The 27,296-nt window shown below is 40.7% G+C and overlaps 1 protein-coding gene across 1 annotated transcript; it reads right to left on the bottom strand.

The window, feature by feature from the left end:
* Positions 1 to 9,764: 9,764 nt before the first annotated feature.
* On the bottom strand, positions 9,765 to 22,713 carry mmp25b (matrix metallopeptidase 25b). Its single transcript, XM_084434770.1, has 10 exons — positions 22,437 to 22,713; positions 21,847 to 21,979; positions 20,937 to 21,078; positions 19,330 to 19,619; positions 17,004 to 17,180; positions 15,779 to 15,872; positions 15,105 to 15,187; positions 14,791 to 14,943; positions 13,781 to 14,068; positions 9,765 to 11,498 (listed from the first exon to the last, which is right to left on the bottom strand). Exons 1-10 carry the CDS (start codon positions 22,542 to 22,544, stop codon positions 11,248 to 11,250), a joined length of 1,719 nt encoding a protein of 572 aa, XP_084290896.1. The 5' UTR covers positions 22,545 to 22,713; the 3' UTR covers positions 9,765 to 11,247.
* Positions 22,714 to 27,296: the final 4,583 nt, after the last annotated feature.

The following is a 27,296-nucleotide window of genomic DNA, read 5'->3' as shown; positions in this document are numbered from 1 at the left end:
CTTCTGGTAGATCAGCATGTAGTTGTTGAGGCTCCACGCATGCAGAGACCAGTGCTCTGGGTGGGGATGCCAAATCGAGCCGCGGGCTTGAGAGAGAAGGTCTCTCCGCACCGGAATCGGCCAGGGGGCTGAGTCTGCCAATTGTATGAGTTCCGGGAACCAAGCTTGGTTCTCCCAGAACGGGGCTATGAGGAGCACTGTGTGGCGCGCTTTCCTGACTCTCTCGATGACCTGAGGCAGCAGAGAGACTGGCGGAAACGCATATAGCGGGCCGCTGGGCCAAGACTGGGCCAGCGCGTCCTCGCTCTTTGAAAAGAACGCTGGGCAGTGTGCGTTGTCTTTTGACGCAAAGAGGTCGACTTTCGCTCTGCCAAAGCGGCGCCACAGCGACTGGACTGTTTGGGGGTGTAGAGACCACTCCCCAGGGGGAACGTTGTCCCTGGACAGTCTGTCGGGGCCCTCGTTCAGATGGCCAGGCACATGCGATGCTCTCAGAGAGCGCAGAGAGTGCTGAGCCCATACGAGGAGGCGTTCCGTCAGGGCGCAGAGTTGCTTTGATCTGACACCGCCCTGGCGGTTCACATAGGCCACTACTGAAGTGTTGTCCGTGCGGACTAGAACATGGTGACCAAGGAGGAAAGGGAGGAAGTGCATGAGCGCTTTCTCGACCGCGAGCATCTCTAGACAGTTTATGTGTAGGAGATTCTCCTGGTCTGACCAGTGGCCAAAGACCGGTCTGCCTTCGAAGAGCGCTCCCCAACCTAGGTTGGACGCGTCTGTAGAGACAACTTTCCGGTGTGAAACCACTCCCATATTCACTCCCGTGTGATACCATTCGGCTGCTAGCCAGGGCTGCAGGGCTGAGACACAGACCTGAGTCACTCTGATTAGCGAGCCGCCGGTCGCCCAGGCTCGATGGGATACGCGCGTTCTCAGCCAGCGTTGAAGCGGGCGCATGCGCAGTAAACCCAACTGAAGCACTGCTGCAGCTGAGGCCATATGCCCCAGAATGCGCTGAAATGCCTTCAGGGGAACCCGGTTGCCTTCTTTGAAGGATGCAGCGAGGCGCTGGATGCGGCGCGCGCGCTGCTCCGTCAATCTGGCCGTCATCGCCACCGAGTCCAGTTCTATTCCGAGAAAGGAAATCGACTGCCGGGGCGAGAGCGAGCTCTTTGTCCAGTTGACCGCTAGACCCAAAACCTCCAGGTGGTCGAGTAGCGCTGTTCTGTGAGACACAAGTTCTGTCTCTGACTGCGCTAGAACGAGCCAATCGTCCAAGTAGTTCAGAATTCGCATTCCCTGACTCCTCAGGGGAGCGAGAGCCGTGTCCATGCATTTCGTAAATGTACGGGGTGCTAAAGACAGGCCGAACGGCAGGACTGTGTATTGATAAGCTCGACCGTCGAAGGCGAATCTCAAAAATGGCCTGTGACGGGGAGTTATCTGGATCTGGAAATAAGCGTCTTTCAGATCGAGAGAGATAAACCAGTCTCCTGGGCGAATTTGCGCGAGGATCTGTCTGGTTGTAATCATCCTGAACGGCCGTCTCATGAGGGCTTTGTTCAGATGTCTCAGATCTAAAATAGGTCTTAATGCTCCGTCCTTCTTGGGAACGAGGAAGTAACGGCTGTAAAAGCCTGACTCGCTCAGGGAAGGATGCACCTGTTCTATGGCCCCTTTTCGCAGCAGCTTTGTTATCTCTGCTTGAAGCAGATGTGCTGTTTCCAAACTCACTTTCGTTTCCGTCTGCGCTAGAAAGCGCGGAGGGCGACGAGCAAATTGGAGCGAATAACCGTGTCTTATGGTGTTGAGCACCCATTCTGACGCGCCCTGAATAGCCTCCCATGCTTTTGCATGCATAGCTATGGGTCGAATGGTCTCTGGGTTCAGATCGCCGCGTTGCGCGGGATGGGGAACCTGTATCAGAGAAGACGGGGCGGCGCGCGCGCCGCCGATGCTCGGACACGAGGGCAGAAGAACAGGGCTGGCCGACTGTGCAGAATTTAGTAGCTCGATCTCGGACGATGGAGCGTGAACTGCTGTCAAACAACCCAGGCGCGAGGGCGGCGTGGGGATTATGGTGTCTGAAAGTGGGCGCGCGTGCTCGTGAGCTGGCGCGGGATATGCACTTATGACACGGCCAGTGTTTGGGGGCTTTATGAGGTTTGCAACCTGTCTGGCAGAGCGGGCAGTGGGCAGGTGTGAGCACAGGGCTGTGGGCACATTTCCTACACTTGATGCTCGAGCGGAAAGCTTCCGCTTTAAGAGATAGCGCTCTGGACGCGTTGCCATGGGAACCTGGTCTGTGTGAGGCAGTGAGCACACGGGAGTGGGCACTTTTTCTACACTTAATACCCCTGCGGCTTGAGCCGTAGTAATTTGAGGTAACTGAGTGACAGAGCGAGCAGCGAGTAGTTGTGAGCACGGAAGTGTGGGCACTTTTACTACATTTAGTACTCGAGCGGTGTGAGGCCGCTTTATGAGAGAGCGCTCTGGGCGCGTTACCATGGGGATTGCACTTGTGTGAAGCAGTGAGCACATGGGTGTGGGCACATTTTCTACACTTAAAGCACTTATACTCTTTTTGAGATTTATCTGGGTCGCCGTGAAAACGGCGTTTGTGTGCAGGCGAGCGAGTGTAAATACTGGCTCGTTGGCTGCGGTGTGTGCTGCTGCAGTAGCCTGAACATAGGGGACTGACAGAGCTGTGCGTTTTGATGGCGGTCCGGCCGTAGCGGGACTCAACCATCTTTTCCTCCTTGCGGATGCTAGGAGGACTTCGCGGGCTCGGGCTTCAACGCGATCTTGGACCGCGGGCCCCGTGGGGGCGGCGGTCTGTGACGGCTGGTCGAGCGCGACCTGGGGCGATTGCCCTGGCGTCGCTGCGAAGCGTTGGGGGGCCTGGAAGAGCGCTGGTTAGAGCTGCGCACAGGAGGCTGAGTTTGAGGGCGGCCTGTGGCTGAGCTCGAACGGCGGGGCAGGAAGAGGTCCATCGCCTGCGACGCCTTCTGTACCTCAGAGAACCGATCCACAATTCCGCTGACCGCAGGGCCAAAGAGGCCGGTGGGCGAGAGTGGTGCGTTCAGAAACACAGCGCGCTCTGACTCACTCATGTCCGCGAGCGTCAACCATAGATGTCTGTCGATGACGGTGAGCGCGGCCATGGATCTGCCGATGGCTTGAGCAGCGGTCTTGGTAGCGCGCAGCGCGAGATCCGTAGCGCTGCGGAGATCGGTTAAGGCAGACTGATCCGAGCCCTTCTCGTCCAGTTCACGGAGGAGGTCGGCTTGAAGGATCTGAAGAATAGCCATTGAGTGCAGGGCGGAAGCAGCCTGGCCGGAGGCGGCGAAAGCGCGGCCGGCGAGAGCTGAGGTGGTCCTGCAGGCTTTAGACGGCAGGGCAGACTTTGAGCGCCATCTAGCAGACGGCGGGCAAAGGTGCGTTGCCACAGCATCCTCAACGGCGGGGATGCCGTTATAGCCGTTCTCGGCGGCTCCGTCCACCTGGGAGAGAGCCGAGGAGACTGGCGAGCGGAGTCTGGTGGAGAACGGAGCGTTCCAGGACTTAGAGAGCTCGGCGTGGAGCTCAGGCAGGAAGGGTGCTGACCTAGAGGCAGGCGCAGGGCGGCGGCTAGGCAGAAAAAACCCGTCAAGGCGATTGGGCTCCGGCTCCTTAGGTGGGGACCAATCCAGTCCCATTCTCTCGACCGCTAAAGTGAGGAGGCGGAGAAGCTCTGCGTCAACACTAGCGCGGGTTCGAGAAGACTCCAGAGTAGAGGGGGCGGAGCGGTGAGAGCCCGACCACTCCTCGCTGTCAGACGCGAGCAGAGAGCAGCTGTCAGCGGCATCATCTGCATCATCCCCCAGGGCGACGGCAGTGCGGGCAGTGGCCGGCCGCTGCGCGTCGGAGAAGGGTGGGGGGGAAGGAGAGAGCGAGGCTCGCGGGAGAGGTTCCGGCGAGCGCTCAGCTGTAGCGTCCAGTTCCGGCGGCCTTTGAGAGCGACGTTTTTTCTTTCGTGGCCCGGAAGAAGCGGCCGGAGAAGATGGAGTTTCTTCGAATTTAGCGAGTCGAGCCCGTAGGGTCGACATCGGTAATTCCTCACACTGTTCGCAGCCGCCCTCGGAGAGAGCGCGAACAGCGTGGTCAAAACCCAGGCAGAGAGCGCACAGCACGTGGCGGTCTCCGTCGCTGAGCGAGGCTCTGCACGAGCCACAGGATGTGCGAGGCATTTGAAACAACGCCTCGCGCTCTTTTAGATGCAAGTGTGTCGCGGCGGACACACACACACACAAAACAGAGCAGAAAAAGGATATATGTGCCGGATGGCGCAGCAGGCAGGGAAGGCTGAAGGCGGCGAGCGGCCGGCGTCCTCAGGCTGAGATCCTCGGCGTGCTGGTCGCTGGATTCAACGGCGGCTTCCTCGGAGATCAGCGATGCGAAGAGCTTCGCTGAAGAGACAGAAATCAGCGAAGCAGCCTCTGTTCCTTGCTTATATACTCTAAGCCACACCCCTAATGACGGGCTGTGACGCACTAAGCGCGCCAAGCGCGCTCATTGGACGTGACGTCACGCGCAAGGCTCAGCCATAGGCTGCTGCAGTTGCCGCAGAGCAGCCAATGGGCACGCGATTCGCTTGCCCTAGGTCTGCAGGCTGCCGCACTGCGTTGACAAGGTTTAAAAAATTAGGATAATTTTTGGCTTCAGTATCTCGTGAAAGGAGACTTTCCCGCAGCGTAAGCTAGCTTACGCAATACGAGAGAACCTCTCGTAAGAGAACTATAATAATATTCGAGTAGCAAGGTGTGGTAGATAATCCAATAAGACGAAGATGATTTTATTAACAAATAACCAGAAGATAAACCATAACCAAACTTAGCTAAAATGTAAAATGGAGAACGACAGCTAAGACGAAAAACACAGGTGGAGCAAAGAGGGAACTAATTAGTAACCATGGTAACAAAGAAGAGGGTAATGCCGAGGAGTTCTAATAAGAACACAGGCAAACTAAGCAGACACAGTTTTGTGGAAAAAAACAAAACAATGTTCATGTGACAAATACTAAAAACACACTATTCCATATTAAAACACTATTTAAAATACAAAATCCTTATAAGTAAATATATAATATAAATTTTTTTGTTTGTTAAAGGGATGTTATCATACTCACCCTTATGTTTCAAACTTATATGACTTAATTCTACGACACACAAAAGATATTTTAAGTGTCTCAGTGGGGTTTTTTGTGTGTGTTATTTTGTACATACAATGAAAGTCAGTGTTCTTTTGACCCCACTGACTTTACTGTATGGATAAAAACTATTTAGCCTAAATATTGAAACATTCTTCAAAAGATTGTTAGTGTCCCCCAGAAGAATGAAAGTCATACAGGTTTGGAACGAAGTAAATGATGACAGAACTTTCTTTTTTTTGGGTGACCCTTAAAGACCGTAATTTCCACTGAAACAGGAAGACAGGGCGGGACATATCGAGCAGCTCCTCCCCTTTTTAAAAATAGCCAATCGAGTTTTGTTTATATGACAGCTGGGCCAGAGCTGTTGAGCTCAGTAAAGCCGCATTTGACAGCCACAGTCTACTAGATTCCCCTTTAGATTTAATATGAAACTAAAGCAAAACTGTGAACATAATGGATGCAGGCGCGTAGCCAGTAATGAATCTAAATTAATTCTCATTTTAAATTTTAGATACACTTTCTAATTTTAATAAACTTATAGAAACTAATAAACTTTACATAAAATAAACATAAAATTACTTTAAAAGCATTGGACTACCTGCAAAAAAAAAAAAAAAAAAAAAACTCAAAAGAGTTTGAAATTCAGTTTATGCTGTGGAATCAAAACTGATATTGAGAATTGTGAAACCATGATATTGTTACTGTGAGGTAAAATTGAGATTTTGGTCATATCGCCCCTCCATATTCTTTGCTAGATAGCAGAAAAGGTTCCCACAGTTTTACACACAGTATTTTTTAATAGTGTTCACCACAAGTAATAGACTACATTGTAACCAGAAATAAGTATATAAATGGCTGCTATTTTGCATAAGTTTATTTGTATTTGCCAGAAAGAAAGAAAGAAAGAAAGAATGACACAGAGGGCAGAGATGAGGTTAGGAATGAAAAGTGTAATATTTTGTTTTTATATATACTTGTACAGTAAGTAATCAACTGAGGAAGTTTTATGGTAATATCTATTATTTAAAAATGTTACCCTATTCACCTGTAGTGTCCCGCCTTAAGTTAGTGTGTGTTGTGTAGCTGTATGCCTCATAGCCTACATTGTTTAGTTTAAATTAGTTGGTTTTTTTTTTTTGGCACAAAAGCTTAATTTCCACCAGGCTGATTGCATTGTATATGGTTGATTTAACAGAAATTTGGGAGTGTTATTTATTTATTTATTTCAAACCGTGCTCTGCTGATAGTTTTCATTATTTGAATTTATTTTACTTTTAGCCTACTTTATTTCCAGGTGAACTGTCTTTGCACTGCTGACTAGCCTGAATAAAATAGACAGGTTATTGTCTATGCTGGTTTGTCCAGCCTTTATTTAGCTCTGTTGGTTGAACATGATGATTAGACAGTGTTTTGTTATTGCCTTTGCCGAATATTGCAAAATAAAGGTGTAGCCTAACTGTTTTTGCAGTTTGTATTCTTTTTTCTACTCTCTAAGGTTTAATTATTATTTAAGTCATTTTTTTTCTAGGAAAAACTATTCACCTTATTTTCGAACGCGGAAGTAAATATGGGTCCAGTTTCCGGTTTTTGTGCGGCACTTCCGTTTCCTCGCTTCTCTGGGCTAACTAACGATATCGATTGCGAAGGATTATGCAGAGTTGACAGCAAAATGTTACACATGGCCTTAGCAGATGAATACAACAAAGAACTAAAGCCCCGCCTCACCCAGGTCGGGTACCGGACCTAGTTGAAAACACTCGTGCATCTAGCTGGCAGATTGCCAAAACTTCGCCGGCGCCTTCAGCACCGCCCTAAACACGGTCGAGCCAACGCTGGACTAAGTTAATATATCTATGGAGGTAGGCTATTTTGTCATGTCAAATGCATTAATAATGTCATCAGAATGCAACCAAAGCACATGATAGCAATAAGTAGATGGCTATAAATAATTATAAATCATACAAAATAAATGCCATGATCATGCCAGAGAATGTCTAATATGGCGAGAAGTTTCACTCTCACTACACTTCCGGCTTCTGAACTGGTTGCAGTTCCACTCTGATTCCATATGAGGGCGCTCACAGGACGAGTGCAGAATGAATGGAGGTCAATAGCGGTATACCCATCAAAATCCACTTTTCTCAGGATATAATTTTTTGTCTAGTAATTTGAATGTTGTATTCGAAAGGAGATGCAAAGAAATTACACATTGCTGGGTGTTAGATTTTTTAGAGTCACTTATTTGCTTTAAAAAAGTCTTTCAAAATGTCAATGACGTCAGAATGCTGACGTCATTAGCAGAATGCTAGCGTGTTATGGGCAACAACAACTCAACCTGTAAGAAATCAAAACGACATAAGTACTCGTTCATTCAACTTTCGACCTAAAACCCATGTTGAACTTGCAAAATCTACAATCACATCTGAGATTTCTCAACGGCAATCGGGTGAAAGAGACCAATTTAGCCGTCTAGCCCCATTGACTCCCATTCATTTTGCACTCATGGCGAGCGCCCCCAGTGGAACTCTGGTGGTACTACAACCAAAATTCGGTACAATAGGGCTTAATAGGGAGTGGACAGGCTCTCCGTAGACGGGCTCTGATCATGCCATGATGACTAGATTTTATACAGGGGTTACTATATTTTGTTTCTCCTTGGAGTTTTTATTCAGACTTCGTAGCCCAGCCACTTTTGTGGTATCGGGTGGTCTTCTGTAGGTCTTGTGTTCACGAAATGAAAAAAAAAAAAACATACGGTTCTTCAAATTGGCTGCATGGCATGTCCGTTATTTCAGCTCCCATGTTAACAGGTTATTTAGAGCTTGCACTGCTTGCGTGACGCGCGCGTCTCAGGGAAAACGCCTGCATGCTAGAAATAGAATCGACGCCTATTCTTCACGCGACACGCAAGCGTTTTGGAAGCGTTTCGGAAGCATTTCCAGGCAAAATAGAATAGGAAAATATGTTTGTATGTCATTTTGATATGAATACATATTAATAAATGACATTTTGATGTTTGAATTTAGGTTTTAACATAAATGCAGATATAAATGTAAAAAAAAAAAAATATGATCGATTTTCAAATATTGCACCTGTCAATACAGAACGAAATATTCTGTAGCCTATTTTGCCGTCAATACTGCCGACGTTGTCTTTGCTGCTATATATTTATGTTTAACATTAAGTGCCTTCCACAACTCTCTCCCCATATGTCGAATATATCACCAATGAGGCTTATCATGTCACCTAGCAGCAGCAACGCTGCGTCAGACACGTTTCTGGTGTGCAAAGACATAGAAAACGCCACGCAGCCAGTGTGTCGCCGGTCGTAGGGCGCCTGATTATTAAAATGTCAATGATTTCGATGATTAAAACACTCTGCTCCAAGTAAATCTTTCTTTTGTGCCAGTTATTATGACAACCTCTAACTGCACAAACAATCCCGGTCTTCCTCGAAGCCATAACGATGAGTTAGTTGTTACGAACAACGCTCGCCAGTGACCGGAAGTGCCTGACCGGAAGTCTCGCACAAAATACCGTCAACTGGCTGCGTCCGTATTTCCGTTAAAAATAAGGTCAATAGGCCCACTCACTTTTTCACTGGCCCACCCAAAATACAATTTCTGCCTACGCCACAGAATGGATGTGTAGTTTGAAAAGTGTGTAATTTATGTTGGTGCATTTTATCTCTTCTACTCGTCAGTGTTGTTTCAAATTTAGAGTCTGTCTAACCGTCTCTCCTCCTAATCTCCTCAGTCGCTTTAAAATACAACATTCTGTGTAGAAATCAAACGGGTCCGATACGTTTCTGGTCTGCGTCGACTAGTAGAACATCACTAGTCCCCCTCCACTGTCCTGTCTACATGCTCCTGTATAAAGGGAAAAGTTTACATTTGATTAAACATAAAAATAAAAGGCTTTCTGATTTCTTCCTTTAAAATACCTAAATAAATCATCTCACAGAAATGTAATCCTATTGTTAAGATCTTATGTAATAAGCAGGGACCAAAATCGTCCCCACAAGGTAAAAAATGTATGGTATTACTAGTATTGGAAGACATTTACCCCCATAACACACCCACAACACAGACACACACAGTCACGGTTTCAGTCAGCTGGTATTTCTGACTTTATGATAAAAACATTTCTAGAATGCTAGAAATACCTTCTTTTTTTCTTTTATTTATCTCATCATCTCAGTGCTTCCACTTGTCTTTGGCATGTCTTGGTATTTTTAATTTCTTTTTTGGTATCATTGGTTTCATTTTGAAATCCAATTATTTTCTGCATGCAAACATTGTGACATAAAATATACTCAGTTTTGCCTAAAGGTGTAAGTCAAACAATAACTAGTCTTTACGGATCAATGTTCATCTAACTGTAGCTCCATTTAAACTGTGTTTAGGAAGTGAACGCTGAACATTCCAGTTCTGTTGATTAACGTCATTACTGAAACACTCACCTGTCAAACTTCATACTTACAACAAGCTCTGATCAGGGATGCAATCATGACATCTTTGTTACTTGAAAGAAAATGAACGTTAAGTGAAATAAATATTTTACACACAACAAATATGATTTAATGATTTAATTATAAATAAATAAAAACAATAATAAAAATGACAAATACACACAATAAAATTACTAAAACTTTACATTTAAAATGAAAACAGATAATACAACAGATAATACAGAAATAAAAACGAAGTAAAAAAATATTTAAACTATGGTTTCACTTTATTTTGACATTCTGTTGACTATAAGTAATGTTACTCCTGAATGTCAATTAACTCTCATTAGAATATTAGTTAGTCAACCGAATGTCTGAAGGGGACCTTCAAAAGAAAGTGTAACCTATAATATTATCTCAGTAATACTAAATTGGATTGAAAAATGATTTTTTTAAGTACATACATTTAAGACATTAGGAATAATTAAATCTGGACTCTTTAAATTTGCTAAAGATATTGAGGTGTGCTGTGCTGCCAGATAAAAAAAATAAAAAAGGATAAATCTTGTTTAAAACACACTTACAGTATCTTGCCTTGTCATAAAAAAGTACAATTATTTGATATTTTAAGAAACCATGACACATTTTCTGTGTTTCTGCACATTGGTTGCATTGAATCGCAAGACAAACGTTTTTCAAATAAGAAGTGAATGCGTTTTTTGTTGTTCATAGAAATAATACAATAATAACGTTTTATTCTTAATCAATGAGCCTTTTCTCTTCATTGTGATATCGGGAAAGTTGCATTGCTTTTATGAATTGCATTTGTAAGAATGTTATAATAAATATTTAGATCCAGACCTCTGACCCATATACTTTCATCAAAATGTCCCAGCAAAATTCCAGGCCCTGTGAATTTAAGCAAGGTTGTAGATCAGACGCCTCATTTATAAATTGTTGCGTAGAAACCATCCTACACTTATGATCATGCGTGATACGTTTTATAAATGAGGCCCCGCATGAGTCAAACTCGGCTCCAGGAGAGCCAGTGTCCCACAGAGTTTAGCTCCAAAACACTAGCCTGGAGGTTTCTAGTGATCCTGAAGATCTTGATTAGCTGGTTCAGGTGTGTTTAAATAGTGTTGGAGTTAAACTCTGCAGGACAGCGACACTCCAGGTACTGAATTTGACCCCCCCACAGCTAACCTACTGAAGCTCTGCCACGGTGTGTGTTAATGCCCACAAGTGGATCCTACTTGTCATTGCAGCTAGAGATCATATGGGCAATATCTCAAGCTGCCTTCATGATAAAAAAGAATTCATTTAAATAAATCTTCGTACTCTATATTTTTACCCTGTAGTCGCAGAACAATGCAATAGGGTAAAAGTAAACGCTATAAATAATGAATTCATATAATTAAATTAATTTCATTACAACCTTGAACCTTATTCTTAAAAATAAAAAACTTAAAAATAATCTATTTTAATATATTTGTACGTTAAACCTGCATAGATCAAACCATAATCTTTGGATATTTGATATCACTTTAAGTGCTTTGAGACAGTCCATGTAAAATAAGGCCGATGAGTTATTGCAGGTCGAGGTCTATATGAAGACACCTGGATAAAGCAGTACTATGGCTGACAGTAACCACGATGAAGCACTCATCTGTGAGGCCCCGTTGGGGCCACAGTAACAGTCTCCTTTTTGACATGGGTTGTCTGGAGGTTTGGTCGGAGTTGGCTCTGGACACTTCATCCAATCAACTGCGGTCGATCCGAACCTGACACTGTCTTGGTCCAATTCTCCGCTCTTCAGCACCCAATACGAGTTGTTCTTGAAGAAATAGGCATCTCCTGAGAGGCAAAGCAAGAAGATGGATCATAGGCATGATGAAACATTCAGGAAGAGGACAATAAATAAAATGTGTCCAAGATTGTGGACAATATTTTTTGAAATCCAATTTTTTCAATCAAATAATGAGTGAAGACGATAATGTTAAAAATCATGGTTGATAATAATTCTGGTTCATTTGTCACACTAAATCCAGGTAGGGAAAGATGAGGGAAGATGAACAAGGTGCATTTACTTTTAAATTATTACATTTAGATATAGCACATGCATCATGTTATTAAGGGAAATAAAATGAGACATTTGCTAATTTATTTCTCATAGCACAAATGTAAAATGACTACTGGGGTAAGATGGCCACCTACCAAGGGTAAACTTTTACGGAATGTTTAAATTACTTTTGATATCATTTTTAATAATATTTATATACTGGTATATTTTAAATGGTCATTAATGTCAAACACTAAATCATCATCTAGTCTATTTAAAAATGTGTTTTTTCCCAGTTTAGTTTCTCAGTAAAAGAGATTCATCTAAGGTAATTCTATTCTATGATTATGAAACGATATGAATACACATTTAATTGCTCATATTAGATATAATAGCAACACTATAAATTCGAAATGTTTGAAATGTAACTCAAGGAATTATTGAATCATGAATTAATATAAAATGTAAAAAAAAAAAAAAAAAAAAACACTAGTAACAACATGCCAATTGGGGTCTTCTGTGCCAATTCTGAGGGGGCATCTTACTCCAAGGGTCTCATTTTATATTTTCACTTTCAAGTAAAACAATATCTTTTACTCCACGATTTTGAAGATATTAATAAGTCCACAAATCCCTCATTAACAAATAGACACATATTTAACATAATACAATATCAGTGTCCAGATGTCATGTCCAGAGACAATTTCATCAAATATCTATTAAGTTTCTTCTCACAAAATCTCACATATGTTAATATTCAGATTTAAGAAGAGCAAACCCTCTGATATTCAGAGTGACAAAATTAAGAAAAGCACTGACATTCATAAAATGTGTTAAAATGAGATTTTGTGCTATCTATGATCAAGAAAAAAATGTAAGGTGGCCATCTGACGCCATCACCATATATTTGGGGCATTTTTGCAAATCCGGTTCCATTGTCCTGAAGTCACAGCCTGGTAATACCAGACTCTGCTACTTCACTTTGCTTCGTAGACAGAGTCTGGAATGGCATAATAGAGAAGTGTTTTCTCTCTTGCTAGGGGGCGCTTGTCTGAAGTTGGAAATCATTGGTTACCCGTAAGCCAATCACATAACGTTTGGTTATGGCGTGTGTTATGCGCATGCTCAGCCGCATCTAACTTCCACTGTAAACACATGTATGATGCGAAAACTAAACCATCGAGCGAAATACCGGAGTGAACATGGCCGTTAACGACTTTTGCAGATTATGTGAAGTAAATCTACGCATCCACGGTACAATCAGTGTCTACGTCACGGCTCTCAGCCCGCCCTCTGTTCGTTGATTGGCCCGGCTGTTTTCAGACCGGTGTAAAACAGAAAGCTCTGACGCTGTCTCAGACTGAGTACAGAAGCAAAATGAAATTGAGCGGAAGTACGAAGTCTGACGTAGTCAGGCTACTGAAGTCATTGGCTGCATCAGAAATCGCATTCTTCCCTACTATATAGTAGGCGAAACAGCATTTGACAAAAGAAGTATATCCGAACTCACAGTACTCATAAGAGAAGGCGAAATGTCCCCGGATGACCTACTACTTCCGGCGAGATTCTGAAGTGTGCATATGATGGACTCTTTACTATCCCTTGAGGCCACAGGAGAGGATTTATGAATGGCTGTGAAGCGACGCACCTGAGGCTTGAAGGTCACATGATCGTGAAGTAATTACTTATTCAAAATAAGTACCTACTCAAGAGAGAGTGCGACATCAGATGCAGCTATTGTTTTTTTTTTTAAATAGGTTTTTGGTTACACGCCTAAAATAAGGTCTGTGGTGAACACAAGCTCAAGATATTTTCTATGACATAAAATACATTGGACATTTTTTTAAGCTTTCACTTGTCTTGTAAAAGGCGGTTGCTAACAAGTAGTTAAATGGGTCTACAGAGGGTTGTCGGGGACATTAAACATCATCAACAGGTACAGTAAAATAATCTACTCACTAGTCGCTTTCATAGCCTTGTTGTGTTTATAATCGCGCTCTTGCAAACTGTGTCACTCAGCGCTCACTTCAGCGCTCTCTTGCAAACAGTTAAGGTAAACAGACGTTCTCTACATTACCATCTCGCCAGGTGATGATGTCATCAGGGGTAATGGGCACACCCTTCCAGAGCGAGGAGTGTCTGGGATAGTCTGCGTCTAGATGACGATTCCCAGTCCCTGGCCCTTCATCGAACCTCCAGAACTCTTCACCGCTGAAGATGTAGGTTTTTCCATTATGAGCCCAAACGAAGGCCGCATCCACCCTCTTCACCTCCTTTCCATCACGAGAGATCAGCCCCCAGTCGGACAACGGACGTGGATAACCAGAAATCGCCACGGTGTCTTTAAATTCCCAGTACTGTGAGCCTATGTAAAAAAAAAAAAAAAAAAAAAAAAAAAAAAAACATCCAATCACTTACAGAAACAAGCATTTTCAAACTGTTTTCTGACATGACAACTCCCGGAGTGTTTGGCATGTAATGGATATGACAATGTTGATATTGGCGAAATAGATCTGCAACGCTGCTGCTGTTATTACTGCAGCTGCAACAAGTACAGGACTTAACTTTAAAACGAACTTTAGCTGGACAACTTTATTCTAGAGCTGCTGTAAAGCCAAAACAATCTATGTTACTTTCATTTCCTATTATCACGGTAAAGCCGCTTTTAAACAATCTATGTTGTTAAAAGCGCTATATAAATGAAGGTGACTTGAATTGACTTGACTTGCTATGGCCAATACATACACGACACGCTGCTGTGTGCAAGTAAGACATGCTGCTGCTGCACAATATGTCGTATATATGAATAACCCGTAGCAGATCTATACAGGTGGAGCTGGGGAAGCTGGAGGGTTTATGAAAGCGCGCTACACTGCTAAGGCAAATGCTAACCAAGTATATGAAAGCTGAGCAGCGAGCTCATTGGCTGCTGATGCAGCAGGAACCAATCAGCTGCGCCCTATAGAGAATGATGTGATTGCAAGCGTTTGAGTTAAGGACCTATTAGCCTGCGCCATCTAGAGTTTCACTACAGAACTTTGTATTTGTTCTTCCATTGTGCACCCAAATGAATAAAAAGAAACTAACCTATGAAGAAGATGATTCTGCTGTCCTTCTTTCTTTCATAAACTGCATCTATCTTGTCAGTGCCAGGAGGAAGACCAATCCAGAAGTTTTTTATGAGAGCAGGCTGAAAGGACACGAGAGATCCAGACCGCTGGATTCGCCAGAAATACGGACCTGACCGAAGCAGAGGAAATGAAACAAAAACAAATGAACTTAAAAGAAATAAAATAAAGAGCTACAAATATATTAAATGTAGCAGCTTTATTATAATCTTTTAAGCTAGGCAAAATCTGTACATTTCTATGAAATGTTATTTTAGACAGCATAGATTGTACCTTTAAAAAAGAAAACATCTCCTCTGATGTTCGCCACCGCATCAAAACCTCCCTCACAACGATTCTGGCCTGCTGGATCCGGTCTAGACAAACAGAGATTTTAATTTGAACTTCTTCTCATCGAGTGCTGGAGATGTTATTAGCTATGGCAGTGTATCTACACTATTGTTCAAAAGTTTGGAGCCTGAAAGAGTTTTCAATGTTTTTGAAACAAGTCTCTTCTGCTCATCAAGGCTGCATTTATTTGACCAAAAAATACATTAAAACGCTAATATTGTGAAATATCTGTTCAATTCAAAATAACTTTTTCTACTTGAATCTATTTTTAAATGTAATTTATTCTTGTGATGCAAAGTTGAATTTCAGTGTCACGTGATCCTTCAGAAATCATTCTAATATGAAACATTTCTGATTATTATCAATGTTGAAAACAGTTGTGCTGCTTAATATTTTTGTGGAAACCGTGATACATTTCTTTTCAGGATTAGTTGATGAATATAAAGTTCAAAAGAACAGCATTTACTTGAAACAGAAATCTCTGATTATTTTAAAAGTCTTTACTGTCACTTTTGATCAATTTATTGCTTCTTTGCTGAATAAAAGTATAATAAAGTAAAACAAATCTTAATGACCTCAAACTTTTGAACGGTATTGCATGTGTCTTGGTGACTCACTGTAATGGTACTTTGGGACTAGCTGGTTTAGGTGGTTTGGGTAAGACTGAGGTTGGGTTTTTTGGTGCTGGTGTTGGGGAGCCTTTCTTCATTCCTGTCAAATAACAAACCACAGCCACAACTTTAGATATGGTCAGCTCGGCTTAAAGGGCTAGTTCACCTAAAAATTGTAATTCTAGAAAAATAAAATTCATTAATTACTCACCCTCAAGTCGTTCCAAACCCATAAGACTTTCGTTCATCTTCAGAACACAAATGAAGATCTTTTTGGTGAAACCTGAGAGCTTTCTGTCCCTCCATTGACATCCTAAGCAACTACCACTTTAAAGCCCCAGAAAGGTAGTAAAGACATCATTAAAGTAATCCATGTACTCAATTTTATGAAGTGACGCAAGTGTTTGTTTGCACACAAAAAATGTTCAAATTAAAAACATAATTTACCACTTTATTTACTAAATATTTATCTCCAACGCTCGTTCACGCAACAACATCCGTTCTCGCGTCAACACAACACGCATGCGTTGTGCTCTCGTGAACACGTGTTGAGATTAATGTTATGTAAAAAAAAAGAAAAAAGAAGAAGAAGTGGTAAATTATGTTTTTTTCGCAAACAAAGCACTTGCTTCGCTTTATAATATTGAGGTTAAACCACTGGAGTCACATGGATTACTTTACTAATGTCTTTATTACCTTTCTGGGGCTTGAAAGTGTCAGTTGTGTAGCTGTCGATGGAGGGACAGAAAGCTCTCCGATTTGATCAAAAAGATCTTCATTTGTGTTCTGGAGATGAGCGAAAGTTTGGAACGATATGAGGGTGAGTAATTAATGACAGAATTTTCATTTTTGTGCAAACTAACCCTTTAAGGCGAATGACTGGAAAGATCGGTCTACAGATAATGAATTCAAAGCAGCTAACAGATTAAAAAGTGTTACATTTCACATTTTATTTAACACATGTTCTTATTTAAAGAAATAGTTCAATAACATACAAAAAAAGAAAATCAATTTGTTTTTTACATTAAACTATTGTATTATTTGTGATTTTGTCCTCATGGTTAGCTGTTGTATGGAGAAAAGGAATGTGATTTTTCCTTTGTGTTGTGTTGAGAAAATAACAGCAAACAGGTTTTAAAAGACCTGAAGATGAGAAAATGATGACACAATATTCGGGTGAACAATCCCTTCCAGAGCAGGTGCACAAAGCTTATTAAGAGCATATTCCTACCATAGATTGACTGAATGGCATAGCGATCGTCAGCTGGAAGAGTGTAAGATACAATATCACCAACAGAACCCTGGTAATACGGGCGCATGATGGAAGGAGAAGAGGAGGAATGAGAGAGACCGAGGGCATGACCAAATTCATGCACAGCCACCGTGAACAAATCAGTGCCGCTGTCCTCTGAAAACATTGAGAGAATAAGAGGAGATTCTCATTCATGTATAATGCCATTTTATAAGTGGGTGATTCGTCAATGAAGGACACTTTTGACTACTTAAAAGCATGAAAAACTTCATCTAAAGGATTTGGTATCACATGTCTTAAAATAAAGATGAAGTGATAGTAATGACAATTTTTTTAACGGTTCCTTTTTTTTTTTTTTTTGGTCTTGGGACTTTTTTAACATAAGTTAGCTAGCAGTCTATTAAAACTGAACGTATAAAACGAATATAGATAAAAAAATATTCAAATAAAAACAATTTTCAAATATTAACCTCATAAAACTGCTCTGAAATCAAGAAAACCCGAAAAAAGTTTATGTTAATGAGATGTGCTTCACTTCTCATTTCCATCAAATGTTTTCTAAAATTCTTGGCATGATGGAAATGACAGCAATACTCCTTTGTTATACAAATATGCCATTTTAGGATACTCATAAGCCCCAAAATTAGGGAGAATTTAATGTTGTAACACTTAAAATTAGGGGGGAAAAATATCATTTTAAAGAGGGCTTCTACATCAGTTTAAAGCTTTTATAAATATATTTGGGTTTAAAATACAATTCACGAGTTCGTTTGATCATAAAATCATATGGCATAGGTGAACAGATTTGGCTTGCTGTCCATGATTGAAAGTTTGCTCTTAAATCAATTTTTGAGAAATACATAAAAAAATGTATATAGGCTTAAGGGATGCTTAAGAGAATGTGTCATCGGAAGATGTAAGCTAAGATGCTGCTTATATACCCATATCCGCTCAAACTTAATAATGAAACTGAATAATGAAACTATTGTCTTCTGTAGAGCTGCTCATAGCTGAACTCATTTCATTATTGATGAGCTTTACACTTGAACTGAAACAACACTGAGCTAAACTTAGCTGAATAATAAAATATCTTGTGTAGAGTTGCTTTTCAGCTTAAAGGGATAGTTCACTTTGAAATTAATTTTTGATATGTTTTAGCTTACCTCAAGGGCATCCAAGATGTAGGTGTCTTTGTTTCCGCAGTAGTTTCAATTTTGATATTTTTAGGTCAAACCGTTCTTGTCTGTCAGTCATATAATGCAGGTCTATGGTCACTGTCTCAAAACACAAGCACAGAGTCCAAATTAAAACAATTCCCCACGTCCAAATGAAACAATTCCCCATCATAAGTACACATTGATGGCCTAAGACACGAAACGAGCGGTTTGTGTGAGAAAACGAACAGTATTTATATCGTTGTTATCTCTTGAAAACAGCACACGTCCAAATGATCTGACGGCGCGGGCGGGTATAGATATATACATAGATGTCGCCTTGGCTACGGTTTCGTTCCAATGAACTGCAGTAGCGAAGGCGACATCTAGTGTATACATCTATACCCGCCTGCGGGCGGGTATAGATATATAAACTAGATGTCGCTTGGCTACGGTTTCGTTCCAATGAACTGCAGTAGCCAAGGCGACATCTATGTATATATCTATACCCGCCCGCGCCGTCAGATCATTTGGACGTGTGCTGTTTTCAAGAGATAACAACGATATAAATAGTGTTCGTTTTCTCACACAAACCGCTCGTTTCGTGTCTTAGGCCATCACTGTGTACTTATGATGGGGAATTGTTTCATTTGGACGATGGGGAGTTGTTTTAATTTGGACTCTGTGCTTGTGTTTTGAGCCAGTGACCATAGACCTGCATTATGACTGACAGACAAGAACGGTTTGACCTAAAAATATCAAAATTGAAACTACTGCGGAAACAAAGACACCTACATCTTGGATGCCCTTGAGGTAAGCTAAAACATATCAAAAATTAATTTCAAAGTGAACTATCCCTTTAAATGTCATTTGTTTCATACTTTCATAAACATTAACTGTTATTTTCTTGTTTATTAACGTGAAGCTGCTTTGAAACAATATGAATACAATTTGTATTGTATAAAGTAATATTTAAGTAATAATGACTTCACTTGGTGACTTCACCAGACAGAAAATATCCTAAAAAGCAAAAAGGTAAAAACAGTTCATTTGCAAAAAGCATTGAATTTGATTAATCCACAAATATTCTGCTTTGGGACTGTTATTCATCCATCAATCAGTGAATATTTAGTAATGCTTGTATATCTTGCCTCCGTAGGTCCAGCTCTCCTCATCATCAAAATGTGTATCTCCAGCAAGATCATACTCCCCTGGGAAGAAGGCATGAGCAAGCGTCCCTCCCTTCCCATCAAATGGATATCCGTCTTCGTGGAGCGAGCGGGCGAAAGAGATCTTGATATCGGCTCTGTCCTGCTCGCTCGAGGAAGCAGCTTGAAAATTGAGGTTGGTGACATCACTCCAGGCTTTAAAGGCATATTCCATTATAGGATGTACAGTATTGGGTTTAAGGGATGGAAGGAGAGATGGGTAATTCTGGATGCTAGTAGGCAAAACGGAGATAAGTTAGTGACTGCATATTTAAAAGGGTTATTGTAAGTTATTACGCTTGGCAGTGACCATCCAGCTAACAAAAATATGTTCAAAGAACCTTTTGCTAATGTTCCCATTAAGTTATGATAACATTATTTCTGAATGTTCTCTGAATGTCTTTTTTTTTTTTAAAGGTCCTGTTCTTCGTGATCCCGTTTTTCAAACTTTACTTAGTGTGTAATGTTGCTGTTAGAGCATAAATAATACCTGTAAAATTATAAAGCTCAAAGTTCAATGCCAAGCGAGATATTTTATTTAACAGAAGCGAACGGCCGGTTTGGACTACATTCCTCTACTTCCTGCTTTTACCAACGTCACTAGAACAGTTTTTTGCCTAACCTCCGCCCACAGGAATACACAAAAAAAGGGGGCGTGGTCTTGTTGCGCTCCCACGGAGAAGAGGAAGAGTTGCGTTATGGTAAGAGGCGTGACCTTTCCGGGCAACGTGCGCTAAGCTGCTGTCGAATCGCAACACAGGAACCGCTGGCACAATCAGAACTCGTTACGTATTTCTGAAGGAGGGACTTCATAGAACAAGGAAGTCATCAGCCCGTTTTTAGGACAGTGAAAACAGCGGTATACAGATACTGTGTTTTTTTACACGCTAAACATGAACACATGTTATATTGCACACTGTAAACACAATCAAAGCTTCAAAAACACAGGAAAAACGGGACCTTTAAATATTTATCTGGCAAACATTATGGAAAAGTTACTTTTGAATGTTTAGAATGCCGTGTCATGCGCAAGACGCTGCAACGCTGAAACGACACTGAGCTGAATAAGATATCTTCTGTAGAGCTGCTTTACAGCTTAAATTTCATGTTTCATAATTGATGAATTTTACAATATTAACACTGTTATTTTCCTGTTTATTAACGTGTCGTGAAGCTGCTTCAAAACAATATGAGTACAATTGTATACAACTTTATACAATTTGTATTGTATAAAGTAATACATAAATACATGTGACTTCACTTAGTTTGACTTAAACTATATTTTTAAGCATTTTTCTTCTGTGAAAAAAACTAATTTTAACTTGAGCGCCGCGTTTTTAGAACACTGCAACGGTTAAAGACGTCCGTCTAGCGCGTTTACATTGAAAAATAATGGAATAATGTTAAAGAATGTTGTAAGAATGATGTTTTTATGCAAACATTTTGAGAAAATTAAGAAACACCAGATAACTGTGAACAAACATTCTATTAACATTACTATGAGCTGGGCATGTTTTGTTAGCTGGGCATGTGTGTCTAGCGATGCAGACCTCCATGTGAGGTCAGACTTTATCCAGCGGAGTCCAACGGTGGCATATCTTTTCCTCCTTCGCTTTTTCAGCAAGTCTTCGAGCCCTATAATGTCCGGCAATGAACATCGTGGTGTGCTCATCAGTTTCAGGGTGTCTCTGTCTAGAGAAGCACAGAACAGAAGGTCTCAGATCAATATATAGACTTCAGAGATACAGAGCCCATTACAGTACATGTAATAAAACCCCATGTGAGGAGGAGGGACAATGAAATAGTTCTTTCTCTAGAGGAAATGTATTGAACCCACCAACCACAGCATGAGGAAAAAGTCAATCTTTACACTTACATATCAAGAATTGAAAACTAGCTTGCTAACATGGAAATTTCTCAGCAGTTTAGCTAAGGTTGTGGCTCATAGTTATCAACAAATGTTCTTCCAGAATGTTCGTTCAAAATCATCTGATATTTAATAATGTTCTCAAAAAGTCGGTACAAAAACATTATTTTTACATTGTTCATGGAATGTTTTTACCTGAAACATTTGGTTGGATGTTTGCATAACGTTTTTTAAATGTTACTACTACATTCAGAAGTAACGTTCTCTTTATGTCTGCAAAATGATTAAATGTAATGTTCCCTTAACGTTCACATAAGCAAGAACGAACAAAGAAAAGTTTTTAAAGTTCAGAGAACATTCGGAAACTTAATGTGAACATTACCAAAACGTTCTTCGAACATATTTCTGTTAGCTGGGATGGTGTTTTGATTTAAACTGATTAGAAAAAAAGCAGGGAAATCTAGAACAAAAAAAGTTTTGTGAAACAAAGCCGTTAGACCATTTCCTGCATGTGATGAAGTACTTTCTGTGAGAGTGAGGTTAGGGTTAGCTGCCTGGAAGGAGCCATTGGGGGCTAAAAACACTGCATTTACCGAGTCTGCCCGTGTCTTTGAGGCCAGCGAATCTCTGCATTTCTTTGATGGCCTTCTCAATGCCCTCTTTCGTTTGCAGCTGCCCTGTGCGGGGGTCCGGGGGGGGCAGGTACCCATACCTGCTCAACCAATCCTAAGAGAAATCACACACCAAATATACACATGAATAGAGCCATTTGATCATTTTCGTTTAAAGCGTAAAGGCCAGTTCACAATAAGAACAATTACAGTAACTATATTAGCATCCACACCAACGTACAATACAATTTCTGATTCTGATTGGATGTCAATGTTTTCATCGTTTATCATTTGGAAAAAGATAATACTGAAAAAGATGTTCATCCTTCTGTGTCATTATAATGTATTGTTGTGGTGTGGAAATCCCTATTCTCGTAGAAATGAACCACTTCTCTAGAAAAAAAAATCCCTGAAATTCCACTGATAATTTATTTACATCTGTCTCACAGGGATTTTACACACATACAAAATGAACATATGCACATGAAACAAAAACAAAAATACATAGAACAACCACACTTTCTACATATGGCACAATGTTTGTTTTTAACGCAGAGTAAGGCTCCTCTTACCACACCCCGAGAGTACTGGTCCGGCATCGGAGCCAAATGAACCGGAGAGATAAACACAAGCACGGTGCAGGTCAGGTGAACCAAGCAAAGACATCCTGAGGAAATCATCTGCACGGACGGAATAAAAAACAAACAGCTGCTGACAATTAAAAGGATCTGCCTTTATTCTAAAGTTAATGTTGCCCTTATCTCCTCATATATATGCTGTTTCTCTTGCTCTACTTTCAGTTTATCTATAAGGACTAGGCAGGGCAGAACGATCAATAAGAAGGGAGTTTCTCTCTCTCTCTCTCTCTCTCCCTCCCTCCCTCTCTCTCTCTCTCTCTCTCTCTCTCTCTCTCTCTCTCTCTCTCTCTCTCTCCCTCCCTCTCTCTCTGCATTGTGATGAAATCTGAAATATCTGAAAAATCTCGCACTCCCTGCTGAATCAAGTGAGCATTACTTACCTGTATTAAAATACATAATTACGTTTACATTAAGTCATTTAACAGACGCTTTTGTCCAAAGCGACATACAAATTAGGACTAAATTAAGCAAGTCATCGCGAAGAGGCTAAAAACAACGCAAGAAGTGCTCAAAATATGAAATACGAAGTTCAGGCAATTAACATTAACATTAACTATTCAATTATGCCTTTATTTAAAATAAGTTAAGCTTTGCCATTCTCAGATTTTGCAAAAGATCAGTTAAAAAAACACCACAAAACACAACTGAGGATAAGGTGCAGTGGTTACACCCATAACTGAAAGCAACAGGATGTTTCGATTTTACCGTTACAACACTAATATTGTTCTGTTTTAGTTGTCACCCTCATTAAAACAAACACTGCAATGATAACAATTACAATTATTTTTTCTTTTCTTTTCAATATGTAGGCTAATATTGCTTACAACATCTAGCGAAAATCTATTATCACTCTAGTTATAATAATCATGTATCAATAATGCATCAAAAATAAATCACGTAATCAATAATCATTTGCAGACACAAGCCTACATCAATGACACAAAAATAAAACTTTGAAATAATGTTGCCTACATGTGATTGTGTGACCGGACGCAGTGGCAGGAAAATAACATCACAGGGGTTCAGGAAATGTACACATGTGTTTAAAAAAAGAATTAAGTCATGACACTAACTTTGAAGTTTAAGGTCTCAGTGTGTTTAACTGAAGTGTGTCGCACTAATCTGTGTAGGATGCACAGTCACGCATGTGGTTTTGTAACACTCGGCATAGGACACATTTCAACAAAGGCCTATTGCGCAAAGTATGTCACTGTCAGCAGAGATGGGCATAATTAAATACATGGAAATGTATTTAAAATAAAATTACAAAATACTGTGTGAAAAAAAAAATCTATTTAAATACAAATACAGTATTTCATATTTTCAAAATACACAAAATACATGTGAAATTGGCCATCCAGTGCAGGTCACAGCGAATGAAGAAACTACATAGGCCTGCTGACTTTTAATTCCTAACCTGATCTCTTCCCTCTCTGTCATTCTTTCTTTCTTTCTGGCTGGCAATTACAAATAAACTTATGCAAAATAGCAGCCATTTATATACTTTTTTTTCTGACCAGGTTACAATGTAGTCTATTACTTGTGGTGAACACTATTAAAATATTCATACTGTATGTATGTGGGAACCTTTTCTGCTAGTTAGCAAAGAATATGGATGGACGATATGACCAAAATCTTACCACAGTTTTGATACCACAGCAAAAAACTGAATTTCAAACTCTTTTGAGGCCCTTTTTTATTTTTCTTCTTGCAGGTAGTAATGCTTTTTAAGTATAGTAATTTAATATTTATTTTATGTAAAGTTTATATGTTTCTATAAGTTTATTCAAATTAGTAAGTTTATCTAAACATTTGAAATTAGAATTCATTTACATTCATTTGACAATATTTACCCAAAGGTTTTATTTGTTCATTTTTTTATGAATAAAACTAAAAGCTGAAGATGTTTGTGGTGTATCATTCATCATCAGTGCTTCTTTTTCCACTCCAACGTTCCAATAATGCCCACTAAAAGCTTCACGGATACATTTGCTTACCCCACAAATAGGCTTATGTAAACGATTTAGAAAAAGTTCCATCGATTCACACTTTACACCATCGCTATGATATGTAGTGTCATATCACCCTAACATGCACTAATGCTTTAAACACATTTGACGAGATAGTTGATAAAAATCAACAACCGATCAAGACTGATTGGCTAACGCTATTTTCCCACTGCTCTTTTATTCTTTCATGTTAACTGAAGGCAAATCTGAATAATGCACTATTTTAACTTTAATCAACAAGTAGAATTGATCATGACATCCTCACCTTATTCCAGAAAAATCGCTGATCCAATTTTGAGTTGTACTGCAGCTCTCACGCATGAATGTTGGGGTTGGGGTTGGGGTTGGGGTTGGGGGGAGGGGGGGGGGGGGGGGTGTTTCTGAACTAGTTGATGCACGAAATCAGTAGGCTACTTGATAAAGAGGTTGACAGGCAAAAAGTATTTTATGTATTTTGAAAATACTAAAATACTCATCTTAAATGTATTTAAATACAAATTACATTTTCTTTTTTTCCAAAGGCTTTAAAATACAAAATAGTATTTTGTATTTCAAACACGTAGGCCTATTTTAAATACATGTATAGGCTACTGCCCTTCGCTGACTGTCAGACACATGAACATGGTAAATGATGCAAAACGCGACTTAGCAATATACCACACTTTAGTCCTGTAGCAGAAGTGTTGTTGTTCCCACATGCGTCACATTTACCGCGTTGCTCGGGGAAATTTTGCTACTATTTTTATAGTGGATATAAATGGCCTAAATGTGTGAGAAGTTTCTTAATTTTGAGTCACATTACATTAGTCTCTCCATCTTTCTTTTTTTGTGTCGGCAAACGTAATTTCCTGCCACCTCTGTTAGCCTATAAATGACTCAGACATGCAGTAACAAAGTTATTAACACACCAGACAATATAAAACATGCACGATCATATCTGTGAGCGCCTGAATGCTCACTTCTTGTTTTCATGAAAGTGCCTGCAAACCATCAGCTGTATTTCTCTCCCATCTTTTCCCAACCCCCCCCCCCCCCCCCCCCCCCCCCCCCCCCCCCCCCAACCCTACTGCCAGAGTGCATCTGAAAGTGCTATTAGTGGGACATGACACGGGATCGCTAATGCTTTGAGAGAGAGAGAAACAGGGGAAAAGAAAGAAAGAAGAGAGAGAGTCAGACAATCTGAGTTAATTTCTGCTTCACTTTAACTAAAGCTAATATAAAGTGTGTACTCATCAAGCGGCTTTGTTTCAGACTGAAGTTTAATGCGTTAACATTCAGATATGAAGCTATAGTAAAAAGGGACATGCATCGATAGATATAAAAAATTCACATGATTGCTGTTTTGCAGTCAGTGCAGGGCCGGCGCTAGCTATAGGCAGAGCAGGCGATTGCCTAGGGCCTCGGGCTTTGAGGAGGGGCCTCCATAACCGTAACATCCCCCATATAGTCCACCAGTCAAGACGGGCAGAAATACTAGCCTCATTGTTCATTGGATATTGTTGAATTGTCACTCATCTGCAGTTAAACCAATTAATGTTTCCGTTTCAAAGCGGGTGCTGGCTTCTGAAAGTTTGTGTAACCAATGCATCCATCAGGTGCTGCGAAGCAAAAGCCTAATAAATAGGCACACAAAGAAGCACAGCTCGTAATGCTGGCGTGTGAGCTTTTGTCATCTATTTTGGGAGTGATTGAAATGTATTCTAAATATAAACTTGTACTGTAGATCAGCGTCATTTCTGGAAAAATCATTCACCGCTTTATTACGAGCGTCATTAACGTGCCCAGCCGTGACGCTTTGAATTTGCGTGTACAATGAATAACATCGCGTCGGAAAAAAGCTACAAAAGTAAAAGACAAGACAAGTTTGTATTCAAAGTTAAAAAGCCAGCACACTACAACATTTTTAAATGTTTCAAATAAGGATCTCATATCTATGGGTGTATCTTCTAAATTCTGCTGATGATTAGATTATACCCTGACATCATAGCCTAATTACGCCAATAATATCAGTTTAGAATTTTTTTTCTGCTCAGTAGCAATCGTGTCTTTCTCTTCCACTTGATTTGAGTATAGCATATTTAAGGTAACAATGCAATACATAATGTCATATTACTGATATTAATAATATGACAATATTTGCAGTCAATAGTAGTTGATACCATACACCACCTGTCAAAAAAGGACTGATTGACAGGTGCCACGCCCCTTCCGGTGACATGGTCCCGCCCTTCCGGTGACAGGTGCCCGCCCCTTTTGGCATAGGATCAAAGGGATCAAAGAGAACAAAGGGAAATCAAAGGAGATCAAAGGGCTTTGAAGCTAGTTTTGATTTTTGATTGATAGGTTGACAGCTAGTTTTGATTTTTGATTGACAGGTTGACAGTTAGTATGACTTTTGATTGACAGGTTGACAGTTAGTTTCGGGTTTTGAAGTCTTTTGATGCCTTTTGATATGGACAGAAGGTTTTGAAGACACTGTGATTAAATAATTATGTCATGATATCTGACAGAAAGTCTGATTGTTTGATGCCTATTGATGCCTTTTGATATTGACAGAAAGTGTTATAAAAATATGTCATGGTATCTGACAGCTAGTTTGATGCCTTTTGATATGGACAGAAAGTGTTATAACAATATGACATGGTATCTAACAGAAAGTTGAAGCCTTTTGAACATGACAGTTAGTCTGTGTGTGCGTGTGTTTTTGAAGCTGTATCACAGGATCCTCCTATTCCTGAACGCATCTGGGCTGTAATGTGAAAACTGATAAGGATAAACTGTGGAA

This window comes from Rutilus rutilus (genome assembly GCF_951802725.1).
Source record: "Rutilus rutilus genome assembly, chromosome: 16".
Classification (NCBI taxonomy): domain Eukaryota; kingdom Metazoa; phylum Chordata; class Actinopteri; order Cypriniformes; family Leuciscidae; genus Rutilus; species Rutilus rutilus.
Note: the sequence above shows the minus strand (reverse complement) of the source record. Positions and strands in the feature narration are given on the sequence as shown.

Excerpts from the sequence above, each read along its gene's own strand:
- mmp25b (XM_084434770.1), bottom strand. The coding sequence starts at position 22,544 with ATGATTTCCTCAGGATGTCTTTGCTTGGTTCACCTGACCTGCACCGTG. Across the intron at positions 21,980-22,436 it reads ACCAGTACTCTCGGGGTGTG|GATTGGTTGAGCAGGTATGG; the intron begins GTAAGAGGAGCC and ends GATTTCTCTTAG. Across the intron at positions 15,873-17,003 it reads TGCCATTCAGTCAATCTATG|GAATGAAGAAAGGCTCCCCA; the intron begins GTAGGAATATGC and ends GTTATTTGACAG.